We start from the raw sequence: 13,846 nt of genomic DNA, 5'->3' as shown, positions 1-13,846 counted from the left end.
GGACTGCTGTTTGTGCTCATTACGAGGGGGAGCCCTCCAGAGAGCCAATGATGACAGGTGAGTTTCTGAAAAGTGTTCTGGAGCAGCGTGCAGAGGCACTGAGACGGCAGTGGCTGTTCATCAGAGTGGCTGATGAGGGTTTGGGAAGCACGTTGTTGGAGGTGCAATAGCATCTCCAAGACTAATTTTAAAAATGAGATGCCAAGGGGAGCCAAGCAGCCCTACACCTTTCCAACTCCACCTTCCCCTCCGAGGCAGGGGTATCAGTGATGTTCCTTGCAGGGGAGCTAAGACAGACTCTCAAGGGTGTGGAGATCCTGTACAGGTGATGCAGAGGCTCAGGGCCTGTTGAAAGGACTGTTAACCTTGTTGCAGCCAGGCTGGTGCAGAGGTGGCCGTGGCCGTGGGCTCGTGAGCATGCGCCCTCTGGCTCAGACCTGGCGTCTGACTGAGCGTGTGTGTCCTTGGGGAGGAGAGTGGGACTTGGAGAGCTCAGCCTCACCCACCTGCTGTGGAGTCAAGTCTACAGAAGTATGGGCATAGCAGCCGTCAGGTTGCTTTTTGTACCTGGTCTTTGCTTACTTGTTCTGAGGTAGAAATGTGAGGTGAATGAGGTTTTTGCCCTGGAAAACCTGGCTGTCTAGGAGATAACAGCAGGCAGCCAGTGGTGAATATCCTGCCTCCGGCTAAGGTCCTGTGGGGATCGGAGCCTCCTGCAGCACGAGAACCCCCTTCATGCTGTTCCACATAGACCGCTCTTCTGATTGCTGCTTCCAACCTTTAAAGGTACTTGCTGCCACGACTTGAGGTGATCGTGTCCCTCACAGTTGGGAGAGAGCGCTGTTAAAAGTTCTTCCTTACTTGCAGTGGAAAGGGCTCTGCTTGAGCCTCCCACCGTAACCGCACAATGCCAGTTCTGCCCTGTGGGGCCACGCCAGACAGATCTGTTCCCACTTGCATAGGGGCCCCGCCAGCACCGCAGACGGCTTCCGTGTGGGCCCCGCGCTGTCTGTCGTAGGTTTTCACCTGGCCTCACATTAAGAACTTTCAGCATCTTAATTGTTCTCTTCGTGGTGCGTGTCAGTTTCTCAAAATGCCCGGAAACTTTAATTTTCTGAGGATATCCACTGAGTAGACCTGTCAGAGCAAGTGGGGCTTGGGCCGGACCTTAACAAATGAGTGTGCAGTGGATGGAGGGAGCAGAGGCAGAGGTCATCTCAGCCCAAGGGAAAGGTTGGGAGGAGGCCTAGAAGGTAGAGCTGTGGCTACGGGCAGACGGGGCACAGATGGAGACATCTGAGGAAGCACCCAGCTCCTGCGGTAAAAGAGGTCTGTATAGGACTCTCTGATTTGTTCCTTCTCCCTGAAACCTGCCCCACTCCATTAGTTCTGGTTCCACTTATTTTGCAACAGATTGTGAATGAGTTAGCGGTGTACGAAGTGCAACCCTGTGCTAACCCAGGGCGGTGTGGTGGGGGCCCATTTTCATACTTGGTGTGGAGACACCTCTGTTTCCTTCCTTGCTGGGTCCTGGGACCTTGCAGGTAGGTGGAAGTAAGTGGCCGTGTTGGACTGGGGAGGAAGGAGGAAGCACGATCAGCAGGCCCACCCACTCTTGAATCGTTACATTTGATGAGGAGGCCACAGGGCCTTGGAGCCAGAGGTGACTGAGGTACACTTTGCCTTTTGGCAGGTGGGTCCACGTCTCGTGTGCTGTGGCAATTTTGGAAGCAAGGTTTGTCAACATTGCCGAAAGAAGTCCAGTGGACGTGAGCAAAATACCCCTGCCCCGCTTCAAACTGGTAAGGAAGAGGAGATGAGCTTGGAGACACTGCATCTTTGTCCTATTCTAAGTCTCTGGGTGGAGGAGAACATAACGTGCCCCATGTGGCCCAGTGGTCATCTGTTACCCTTGGGTTAGGTCAGGGCTTATGAGCCACTGAATATTAAAAGAGGACACGTGTCCTCAGATAAGAGGTTAAAAGAGGTGTGTGTACCCTCTTGTTTGGGGAAGAAGGTTGGCTTTTGCCCGTTGGACTCTGTGCGTTTAGGCAGGGGAGCAGTGGAGGACACCACACCGTTAGTTCCTGGAATCACTGGCTTGCTTCCCCTGTGTCTTAGAAATGTGTCTTCTGTAAGAAGCGGAGGAAAAGAGCCGCCGGCTGCTGTGTGCAGTGCTCCCATGGCCGCTGTCCAACTGCCTTCCACGTGAGCTGCGCCCAGGCTGCCGGAGTGATGATGCAGCCGGACGACTGGCCTTTCGTCGTCTTCATTACCTGCTTTCGGCACAAGATTCCGAATTTGGAGGTGAGGGAAGGTGCCGTTCTAGAATCCTCTGTTTCTAGAATTGACTGTTTCTGGGATCATTTTCTCTGCCTATGTCAGCACGTATTTTCTCCAGCTTTACCCTTTATGGAGAGTGCTAATAAGTAGGGATTCAGAGGTGGCCCCTGTCCATCTCTGCTGCCTGCCTTGTGCTTCCTAATCCACCGGCACCAAACTGCTTGTGGTTGATTCCTTGTGATTATGTTTACCTGTTTGCCTCTCCTTGAGGGGTCCTGTTATTAATATGAGTGTCCCTGTCACCTACCACCGTGTCTGGGGCAGAGCAGAAGCTATGCAGATATTGCGAACTGACGGAGAGAGCTCGGAACAGTTAACCATTAACTACCGTACAGTAGGGATTTTTGTGCTTCTCTAAATAGTGGAGCTTGGAGAACACTACATGTCAAGTTACGAAAGGGTTTGGGTGGAAGGTGGCATTTGGTGTGGGCACCTGGGTGGCTCAGTTGGTTAGGTATCCGACTTCAGCTCAGGTCATGATGTCACGGTTTTTGTGAGTCCGGGTCCCACGTCGGGCTCTGTGCTGACAGCTCAGAGCCTGGAGCCTGCTTTGGATTCTGTGTTTCCCTTTCTCTCTGTCCCTTCCCTGCTTGCATTCTGTCTGTCTGTCTGTCTGTCTGTCAAAAATAAATAAATATTGAAGTGGGACTTAAACAGTAAGTAGGAATTATGAGAGGGAGGGTGTTCAAGCCTTCAGAAGTAGAACGAGGGGCACCTGGGTGACTCAGTTGGCTCAGTTGCTTAAGTGTCCAACTCTTGATTTCAGCCCCAAGTCATGGTCTCCTAGTTCATGAGATCGAGCCCTGCATTGGGCTCCCAAGCTGACAGCACAGAGCCTGCTTGGGATTCTCTTTCCCTGTCTCTCTGCCCCTCCCCCATTCGCACACACAAACTCTTTCTCTCAAGCTAAATTAAAAAAAAAAGCTGAACAAACAAGTCTCAGGAGAATGAACATGGAAGATGTTCTGGGAATATGGCAGGGGTGATAAAAGACAAATGGCAGCCGACACTGAAGGCCCTGGACTGCCCTACTTAGGAGTTTGATCCCTCTTCCACTAAATGAGGAGAACTTCTCAAAAATTTGGATTTTGAACCATATTTTGAAACACTTAATTCTGGTGGTGGATTCAGGGGCTCAAAGAATAAGAATTTGAGGCAGGGAGACTGGTTGGGCTGGGAGCGAAGTGAGGTCTGGAGTGGGAACACGTAGCCAGAGCTCTGGGGTCACATCTTACGTGGGATCCTACGATGGGTGCGATCGACAGGGTTTGTTGACCATCCTGGAGAGATTAGTGGGGAAGGGGTGAAGGAATGTGAAGTTAAGATGGCTCAGGTGGCTCTCCTGGAAGATGGAGAGGATGAAAATGTGATGCTATTAACTGTGACCAGAACTGATTCAGAGCAGGGCAGGTTTCCAGGGGAAAGGGAGAGAAGTGAAAAAGAGGATGACCTTGAGGTCATTGCTGGAGCATTCTGATGGAGCTACCAGGAAACAGCTGCTGTAACGATGAGGGTGAAGATTTGGATCTTCTCAGCATTTAATAGGGTAGTTCACTCCAGTTGCCATTAGAAACTGGACTCTGGAGATTCCTAATGTAAGGAGCAGATGGCAGAGGACGAGCCAGTGAAAGCAGCTGAGAAAGGGCAGACAGAAGCCAGTGGAGGGGATCAGGAAGCTGTGTGCTCTGGGGCAGGCAGGTCTGGTATAATGCTTATTGGTGCCCCATACTGAGGAGTTGTCGGGGGGTCTTCTGGTCAGAAACCAGACTGTAGTTGGGGAAGTTAGAGGCTACTAGAAGAGACCGTGATGAAGATTTGTCAACAGTGCAGGAAACATGGTAGTGAAGGGCACAGTGGAGTACCAGTCTGGAGGAGCAAACGTGTCACTACCATCTGGGGTCATGGAAAAGGCCTTGTTGGCCAACTGGCTTCTCCTTTTCCATAGAGATGTTACACTGGGCATGAGAGGTGGTCAGGTGGGTTAGGAGCTCAGGAAGGGGGAAGATAGTCATTGTGAGGAAGAAACTCTGGAGGGGTGGTGGGTGAGGTAGTGCTGAGCCCAGAGGGCTCAGGGAAGCAGGAGTTTTGTTATGGAGCCAGGATGGTGATTTGGGGACTGTCATTAACATTGCACATCCTTAAATTGGCACCCATAGACTGCTGATGCTTTGAGAAAATGGGGTACTATGTAGTATTATTTTCACTAATCATTCTGTAGTTTTTTAATTTTTTAAAGTTTATTTTGAGAGAGAGTGAGTGAGCAGGGGAGGCCCAGAGAGAGAGAGAGAGAGAGAGAGAAAGAGAGAGAGAGAGAAGGAGACAATCCCAAGCAGGCTCCACACTGTCAGCACAGAGCCTGACATGGGGCTTGAACTCATGAACCGTGAGATCATGACCTGGGCCGAAACCAAGAGTTAGATGCTTAACCAACTGAGCCCCCCATGTGTCCTCGCTAATCATTCTTTAAATATCTATTGAGCATCTATTACATGTCAGTCCCAACTTTAGGTGCTGGAAATATAAGTGAACAAGACAAAACAGTGCCTGTCCTCTTGCTGCATGTAGTTGAAAGACATACAGAAATGCATTAGTAGAGTATCTCAGATGGGAGAAGGGTGGTGGATAAAAATGTAGCAGGATAAGGGGAATGGAAGAGGTGTAATAAGGAACAGCATCAGTAGGTTGACATTTGGTTGTGAGGGGCCAGTGTGCAGAGGGCTGGGGAATAGCATTTCAGGTAGAGGGAACAGCAGGGCAATGGCTCTGAGGAGGGAACGTGTTTGGCACACGTGCTCCAGGAACAGCAAGGAGGCCAGCATGGCTGGAGCGCAGTGCTTGGGGAACTTGGCGGGGAGTGGTTGGATACAGTGTTACCAGATGCTCTCTGATGCCATTTGCATCAAGGGCAAATTCAGAATGATGGGGTGATGTGAGGGTTGGCATGGCCCTTGTAATGGGAGCCCCTGGTCACATGCATCTGCAGATGTCCAGGGAACTAGTGCTGAGATCTACGTAGAGCATTGTCTGGGGCCCTGGGCTCAGATCTCCTGTTGAGTGTCTCCCTGGATGTCTATCTAAGCTGTGTGCATTAGTAGATGCTATTTGGTCAGTTCCCGGCAACAGTAGGGAAGTTAACACAAGAGTATTTTGGGAGACAGTATCGTGTAAGGACCAGTTGTGGAACGGGAACTAGGGAGGTGCTACATTTATGGAGGAAAATAGGACACTGGTTTCTGGTAGTGTCCCTGCTGAGGTGTGGATATATGGAAAAGACCTGGTTCAGCTCCCATCCCCTTCTCCTTTTTATTTTTCCAGTCCCATTCTTTCTCCCTGGTAAAGGGCAACCAGTTGATCTTGGTCCCCATTTTCCAGTCCTGGCAACTCCATGTGGGAGTAACCCAAGCCTCTGTTTTTTCCAGCGTGCCAAGGGGGCCTTGCAGAGCATCACCGCAGGCCAGAAGGTCATTAGCAAGCACAAGAACGGGCGCTTCTACCAGTGTGAGGTGGTCAGGCTCACCACCGAGACCTTCTATGAAGTCAACTTTGACGATGGCTCCTTCAGTGACAATCTCTATCCTGAGGACATAGTGGTAATGTCTGCAAGGAGCTTCCTGGGCAGGTGGGATGGGGGCGTTTTTAGGTCTGGCTGTGGGCCAGCCCGCCATTTCTAGCCAGGTCCTCAGGCCCATTAGTTCCCTGAACAGAAAGAACCATTTGTGCTGGTCTTTCCTTGCAAAGAAAATTGTGTGCTGCTAGGCTGCCCTGCTTCCTCTCTGGAAGCTTCTTGGAATCTGTGTTTTCTGCAACACCGTGAAACATGCTTATATTTCAGTCTAAACTACACTTGAAGGTGTTCTTATGCAGTGGAAGAGCCCGGCATTGGAAACCAACCAGTGTGCCAATACTAGCTCCATTGCCTAGTAGCTGTGTGATATTGGAAGAATTAATCCAACTCTCTTTCCCGTCATGCCCCCTTAGTAGATGTGTGGTCCTTTACAGTTGAAGGGGCTAAGCAGAAACTGCTTGGAGACCTCCCTGGCCTGCTTATGTTATTGACACCTGACACACTGGAGGCTCTGCCTGGACCCACTTCTAGGTTTCCTGGCTCAGTATTCAGGACTTAGTTCGAATTTCCCTCACCCGCACAGCCTTTTCACTTGTGAGATTAAGCACCACGGCAGTGGGAAGAAGCCACTTCTTCCTTTGACAAACCAGGTATTTCCCACTTTTATACTTCATTAGCAGCTTAGTTGCTAGAAGCACATTCATTACTTACAAGGTAGACTTAAGTCATGGTAAAGATCATATTAACAGTATTTGTGGCAGTGGAATAGCTATAATTTACTAGCTTTTCTAGTACACAAGGCCCTGTGCTAAGTGCTTCAGATCAGGTGTGTCTCTCACTTCTCATACCAGTTCTGAGAAGCAGGTGGTGTTATCTCTGACTTACAGATCAATGACCTCAGCACTCTCTTTTCTAAAAGTTACTGAGGACCCCAGAGAGCTTTTTTGTGGGTTATGTTTATCAATGTTTACTCTGTTAGAAATTAAAATAGAGATTAATTGATTTGAAATAGTCTGGGTTTTTAAAAATGAAAAATAACTATTTTAAAACAAAATATTCGTGGGAAGAATGCCATTTTCCTGCAAATCTCTATGTCATGTGTTCATTCAGTTAGTTTTGATATATTGTTTTGGTTAAGGTCTATGAAGAAAATTCAACCTCACACAGTTGTGTGCTAATTGGAAAGGGGAGGAGTCTTTTAATAGCCTTTCATACCATTGTGATTATTTAATACTACACCAAAACTCAACGAGTAATAGTTTCTTAAAAGTTAGTTGCAGGGTGGAATCTGAAAGCAGGTCAATGAGCTTTGTACACTCTGTTACATTAAAATCCACTGGTCTGTCTTGCACTGAGACTAGTTCTTCACCTCTGCCAAATTTTGCAACCTCATACATTGGTTATTTAGAAAATACTCATACGTTGGGCTACGCAGATCTTCCAAATGTTAAATTTTATTATACAGTCTCAAAAAACACATTTATTAGTGTCACCATTCTTAGAAATTATCTTTAAATTTGGCAAAGCTTCAAGCTGATTTTGGTGATTACTACATTTCTGAAGTTCTAATTTTTCCAAAAGCTTAAGTTTTATCCTTGGCAGTACGGTCTGATATTTTCCGTAAAGTGACAGGCTTGTTCATTCATTTCCAAGATGTCTGCCAGTACCCATGTCTGTAACCATAGTTTGTTTATGTCAGGCATTTTTTCAAATAAAGCTGGTGCTCCATGAACAAAGCAGCTACACAACAATTAAGTTACACAGTGCTTTTCCTCAAGATAACCATCCTACCTCAGCATGCAGCAAAGCGCCCTTTTGAGTACTCACACGTGTTCTCAAGGACTGGGGTTTGACAGAATTAATACATTTTTCTGCTTTGTTGAGAGATATTGTCATGTGAGACTGGGCATTTTTCTTTTTTCTTTTTACCCTAAATTATGAGCACGCAGTGATACAGGATGTAGTAACAACTAATAATGCTTGGAGCCCCTGCCCTGTGTTAAGATGTGAGCAGTTTTGCCTGTTACAGATTTTATACCATCACTGCCAAGGTCAGCACAGTGAATGAGGCTAATGTTTTCATAGTACTCTGAAATTCTTGTTCTAGTATTTCTTCGGGGTAGAGCTCTGTCCCCTGTTCTTTAGAGGGACAGTTGAAGGAACACAAGGAGGATTCTTGATCTTGGCACTGTGTTTATGAAGTTCACTCGAAGTTTATTCTGGCTCTTCTTTTCTGTCCCCTGGAAGCAGCAAGGGCAGAGATCTGGGGCCAGCTTATGACTTAGCAGGCAGGTAGGTCTTTAACCATTGTGTCTTCTAGCTCGGAGAGAGCCTGCCTTGCTTGGGTGTCTGGGCAGGAATCTGCCCTGGTTCATTCTTCCCTAAGTAGGTGGTGGTCACCCCTGTGCTCAAGGGGCCTTCCTCTCATCCTTCTCCCTTACTGTCCCCTCAGAGCCAGGACTGCCTCCAGTTGGGTCCTCCTGCTGAGGGAGAAGTGGTCCAAGTCAGATGGACAGATGGCCAAGTCTACGGAGCCAAATTTGTGGCATCCCATCCTATCCAGATGTACCAGGTAGCCAAAAGTTTTTGTTGGGCTCTGGGGGAGTTCTTGATTAATTCAGTGCTTCCTCTTAGAGGCAAGCCTTTGCTCTTGGAAGAGCTCAGGGGTCAGTAACAACCTTTTCAGAGCTAGGGGCTGCCCTGTGTTCAGTTTGCCGGGGGTGGCTTCGAATTTGGCAGTCCTTACTTCAGTGTTCTGGATCCTTCCTGTGACAGCAGAAAGTTGCCATTGTGCTTTGGGGACCAGGGAGAGAGTCAGGGATGTCTTAGCCAAAGTCCTCTGTTTGCTTGGTAGGTGGAGTTCGAGGACGGCTCACAGCTTGTGGTTAAGAGAGATGATGTGTACACGCTGGATGAAGAGCTTCCCAAGAGAGTCAAGTCTAGACTGGTGAGTGTGTTTTCTGTGTGCCCTTGTTCCAGGTCTGGGAGGGAGGGAATGAGGCAAGGGTGTGTCATTTTGTTTTTCCCTTCTGGGTGGTTGGCCACAAAGTGCTCATCTGGCTTGCTTATTCTTCTATAGTCAGTAGCCTCAGACATGCGCTTCAATGAGATTTTCACGGAGAAAGAGGTTAAACAGGAAAAGAAACGGCAACGAGTGATCAACTCAAGATATCGGGAAGATTACATCGAGCCTGCACTATACCGAGCCATCATGGAGTAGGTGCTTCCAGGGGCCGAGAGGTGCCCAGCCATCAAGGCGAGAGCACTCGGGGGTTCCACAGCACAGCAGACACTTGGAACTCTGAAGTCTCTGAAAGTGAAGTTGTAAAATGAAAAGGAATGGAATAACCGACCCCATCGTCTTCTCACGCCCCTACCCGCCACCCCCCCCCCCGCCCTCGCATTCCGCTGTAGTGAAAGGACAAGCCTTTCTTGGACATGTGGCAGCAGCCGCCTATCACCCAGCTGAAGGGCTGAGCACTGAAATGCTGTGGCTGCACTGGCCCCAGTCTCCAGTGGGGTTGACTGTGCTGGCCAGGCTGGTTGCCCTGTTCCTGGCCTAGGACTTAGCTTCCTAACAATCACCTGCACCAACTAGGCAGAGGTGCTGGTGCTTACTCCCTCTCCCCTTTTGTATTTATGTGTGCGCGCGTATATATGTGTGTGTGTGTGTGTATGCGCGTGCGCGCGCGTGTGTGTACGTGTGCGCACATGTATGTTTGGTTTGGACCAGCTTCTGCCAGCCCCTGGCCTTTACTTTCTTCCTTGCCTGTCCAGGGCAAACAAAATGTGAAATTCTGCCCTCAGCTGAGTGGAGTAAAGGCTCCTGGGGGTTGGCTGGAGATGAGTGTGGCATCTATGTCCCTGGAACTGCCTCAAGGAAGTGCTGGCAAAGCTGCAGTATTGAGATGTTAAGGAGTTAATGCCACCTCTTTGTCCTGTCTTGAAGGAGCAGATAGGGGCAGCGTGGGTTTGTGCCCATATCATTCTAGGCACAGAGCCCCTGTGGCACAGTATTAGAGGGTGTGGGTGGGGAACACCCTGAAGGGGGGATCTTAATGATGGAAGCAGGCAGAGCCTGGTGGGTGATTTTGTCAACAGAAAATTTGCAATCATGCAGGGGCTGGGAGGGTTAAGATGAACTGGGGCCACTGGAGACCAGGGGCAGGTTTAGATATGCCCCTGGTCTGGGGGTGGGAGGGAGCTGATTTGGGGGTGGGGGAGGGACTGGAGGGCAACACTGAAGGGGTTAAACAGGTTTTGCTCCTCATGAATTTGTTTGCCTGGGATTGGAGGGCTTCACACCTATACCCTGTGTATACAAGAATCAGATTTATAATACTTCCCTGTTTTTTGTTACGTATGAACGCTATAAACCAAATTATTTTGAAAACTGGTGCATCACCTTGTCCTTAGCAATAAAATGTGTTGAGCAGAGGATTGGCTGTGTCTGCCCCAAGGAGCCTGAGTGGCCCAGGGTCAGGCTGGGGGTGTATCTAGTTATAGGCTCTGAAGAAGGGCTGGACACTTTAAGAAAACTTGGGCGGGATCTAGGAAGCTGTCCTAAAGCGATGGGCTCCGGTCCTGTGGCTCTGAGTTAGGACAAGCAAGGTGGGACATGGGGGGCAGAGGCACCTGTGGCTCTGAGCACTTTGTTTTGCTTCCTTTGCCTTAGGTATGGGAAAGAGATGGGCATAGAGGACCAGACCACTTCCACAGTCAAACTGGGTTTGAGCTCTCACTCCTGCAGCGCTTGATTATTATCTTCATGGAGCTAGTCTAAGTTCATGCAAGCATCTGTGTCCTGTACAAATTGTGGAGCCAGCTTGAAAGGAAGGAGTGTATTTTAGGTGCTTTAAGAGCAAGAGACTCGGCTCCTAGTGGGATCCAGTGGGGTCTTGAAGCTGCTCTGAGCCGTCTAGTTGCTGAGAAGCATCCCTGGAGAAAGATCGGTCCCTTTGCCTGGTGGGTTTCTGGGGTCCAGGTGGATGAGGATAGAGCAGCGGCAGGGCAGGGAGGTGCCAGTGACTAGGTGCAGGACGTGGGCACAGTAGAGCTGCTCCAGCTGGCCCTTGGATGGCCTGGCCCTTTCCAGGTGCCGGAGAGGCTTGGGTCAGCTCAGTAGCTCTCAATGCTTCTTTGTGTCCTGGGGCTTAGGAGGTGGATGCTACCTCGTGTCTGATTGTGGGGGAAGGCAGGAACAGGAGGTTTCAAAAACACTTTTCTATGCCAACTCCTTCCTGGGCCCAAGAAAAGGAAGTTGACTTTTTTTTGTCCAGCATCCAAGAATTCATTTGAGAGACTAGGCGGAGCCAGGCCTTAATGAATTGTTTGATCCCTCAGAGCACACATCTTTGAAGGGAAGGAACACTTCCCTAGACTTGGCAGGGCCCCAGGCCTTGCTACCTCTCACTGACCCCACCATCCCCATCCCTGCTGAATGACCTGCAGGGCTGAGGTGTGCCTGGTCTAACCCCAGAAGAATTCTTAGCAGCTGTTTTTCTAGAAATTTTGCACTTTGAATTTTAGTTTAATAACTCTGGGGAAACCCGAAGTTTAAAGAGTTGCTCAAGTCCCACAGAGCAGGCTGTTGTATTTTTCAGATTTTAAGTGATCTCTACACCCCACGGGGGTTAGGGGGGCTCGAACTCATGACCCTGAGATCAAGAGCTGCATGCTCTTATGACTGAGTCAGCCAGGGACTCCAGGCTCCTTGGTTTTCTTCCTCACTGCCTGCCAGTGCAGTCAGGCCCAGGACTTAGAGGACACACTCCAGGGAAGCGTTTTAGGCAGGTTCTAACCAGAACCCTTTTTGTCAGGGCAAACTGCTCTCTTTTCCTAAGGTAGGATCCCTGGGTTGGCAGCCAAGGATCGCAACCCGACAGTATCTTCTCCCTTCCGTTAATCCCACCGGAGGTCCTACGTTTCAAATTGTGCCCCAGATGGATGCCGGTGCTCTGCTGCGGGAAGGAGGGGTAGGGTGGAAGAGAGCTGGGACCTCGGGAGCTGCAAAGGGTAGACGGGGCGAGTGGTCCGGTGCCCGAACTAAAACCCTTCCTGCCAGACTCTGAAATGGGAAATAACGAATAGCAGCCAGCGAATCCTGCCCCCACCACACCCACCCTTTACCCCACAGGATCCGTAGAGGTCTCCAAGCCTTGGGCCTCCGAGAGCCCAGTGGAGGCGCTCAGCTGGTCTCCGGGCGGCAGCTGCGCCCTCGGCGTGGAATGACGGTGACCGCCCAGCACTCTGCGCCCGGGAGGCCCCCGGCCCACCGTGCCGCACGGCGAGAAAGGCTCCCGAGGGGCGGGCTGGGTCATCCCCGCGGGCTTCAGGTGTCCGCACGAACGGGCGCCCTCCGGGCGTGATGCTGGGGGGAGAAGGATGTCTCCAGGCGGCGGACGTGCTCCGAGGAGCCAAGGCGAGGTGTTCGCGTTGACCAGCAGGCCGGCCCCGCTCGGCTCCTCACCACCCGCAGCCCGGGTCGGGAAAGTGGGGGTGCCCGCGCCTATTGGGCCTCCGCGAGCTTGCGCTCGCCCGCTGCCCGCAGCGCAGCTCTGCATTGGTCAGCCCGGCGCCCCGCCCGGCTCCCGCGCCCCGATTGGCCGTGGATGTGCCCGACCCCCGGCGAGGGCGCTGAGGCGGAGAGCGGGATTGGTGGTCCCGCCGTCCCCGGGTCGCGGCCGCGCGCTCCGCCCGCCGCTGCGTCCCCACTATGGCGGCGCCCAGGCAGCCCACCGCGTCGTGGGCGCCCGCCGGGGTCCCCCGCGGCTGCCGCCGCCGCCTGCGCCCTCGCCTCCGCCTTCCCGCCCGCGCCGGGCCGGGCGCCGCCTCCCCCCTGCCTCCCTCTCCGCTGCGGTAAGAGCCAGTCGCGCGCGCGTCGGGGCGCGGCAGCCACCGCGGCTAACGGTGTCCGCGCCACCCCTTTCCTCCCCTCCCCTCCCCTCCCCTCCCTTCCCCCGCCGCCCCGGGTCCCGGCGGGGCGCGCGGAGCCCGCCTGCCTGCTCGCGCTGGGGAAGAAGGGACGGTCGGGACACACGGCCTAGCTGTCCTCGAGTACCGAAGTCCGGTTCGGACTGGGGACTCCGGCCCGGAGCCCGGCCCCTGGGCGACCTCGGCCGGGAAGGGGCCGCCAGGCCTCCGGGGAGGACGGCTGGACCCGGGCCGAGCGGTGTGAGGTCACCTGCGTGCGGGACCCCGCCGCGCTGCGCACCTTGGTGCAGAGGAAGGACGGGCAGGCGGGCCTCGGCTGTGGGAAGGGGAAGGAAAAGTGCAGGGAGAGCTTGAGCGGGAATCTGCAGCGTACTGGTAGCGGCTGTCCTTGCTTACCGCTTTCCTAGCAGCCAGACGTCCTGGAAACCCGGTCAGTTTGATCGGCATAGTACGCCTCCTCTCCTGCTTCCTTTCCCTCTCACACTTTTCTTTCCCCCATTGTTAACTCGCCGGTCTTGCTTGCAAGAAGAAATAATCTTCGTGATGACAGCAGGTTTGGTTAGGATGGTGTCCTACGAATATTTTGGATTCCTTTTTACAACTGCTCATTTTTAGGATTCCGCAATAAACTTGATTTCTGTTTGTGTTTCCCTCACATGCCAGGGAGGAGTGAAACGTGTTGAGCTATAAAGCATAGTCGTTAATTGAGAGAGAGAGAGAGAGAGAGACCAATGGAGACAGCTGTTATTTTGTAAAATCTAGGAACTTTTTTTTGTGGATCTAGTTTGCGCTGTCTATACTATATAGCTGGTTGAACGTGAGGGTACAACGGAACACTTATTAGGTTCCCAAAAGTGAAATAGTCCGCATGGGAAATTAGGTTATTTATTTCTGAGTCAGAATCACCTTGGAGTGATGATCATTGAACTGTTTGGTATGCCTTCAAGTCAAAAGGATTAAAAGGAAGCTGGCCGAAAAGTTTATGACCAAATGGTGTTTTCAGAT

At 51.4% G+C, this 13,846-nt stretch overlaps 2 protein-coding genes across 3 annotated transcripts in view; both read left to right on the top strand.

Moving 5' to 3' along the window:
- The window catches only part of KDM4A (lysine demethylase 4A), a 46,088-nt gene extending 36,338 nt beyond the window's left edge, over positions 1 to 9,750 (top strand). For both annotated transcript variants that reach the window (XM_053896326.1, XM_019428980.2), the window contains exons 16-22: positions 2 to 57; positions 1,694 to 1,802; positions 2,122 to 2,307; positions 5,763 to 5,933; positions 8,361 to 8,480; positions 8,763 to 8,855; positions 8,988 to 9,750. In XM_053896326.1, the coding sequence (XP_053752301.1) occupies positions 2 to 57; positions 1,694 to 1,802; positions 2,122 to 2,307; positions 5,763 to 5,933; positions 8,361 to 8,480; positions 8,763 to 8,855; positions 8,988 to 9,128 (876 nt within the window). In that variant the 3' untranslated portion in view covers positions 9,129 to 9,750. The remainder of the gene's footprint in view (position 1; positions 58 to 1,693; positions 1,803 to 2,121; positions 2,308 to 5,762; positions 5,934 to 8,360; positions 8,481 to 8,762; positions 8,856 to 8,987) is intronic.
- A 2,904-nt stretch (positions 9,751 to 12,654) lies between these two features.
- The window catches only part of ST3GAL3 (ST3 beta-galactoside alpha-2,3-sialyltransferase 3), a 199,828-nt gene continuing 198,636 nt past the window's right edge, over positions 12,655 to 13,846 (top strand). The window contains 1 exon segment of the mRNA XM_019428981.2: positions 12,655 to 12,766. The gene's annotated coding sequence lies outside the window, so the exon portion shown is untranslated.

This window comes from Panthera pardus, unplaced genomic scaffold (genome assembly GCF_024362965.1).
Source record: "Panthera pardus isolate Hobbes unplaced genomic scaffold, ASM2436296v1 HiC_scaffold_11, whole genome shotgun sequence".
In the NCBI taxonomy this organism is placed as follows: Eukaryota; Metazoa; Chordata; class Mammalia; order Carnivora; family Felidae; genus Panthera; species Panthera pardus.
Note: the sequence above shows the minus strand (reverse complement) of the source record. Positions and strands in the feature narration are given on the sequence as shown.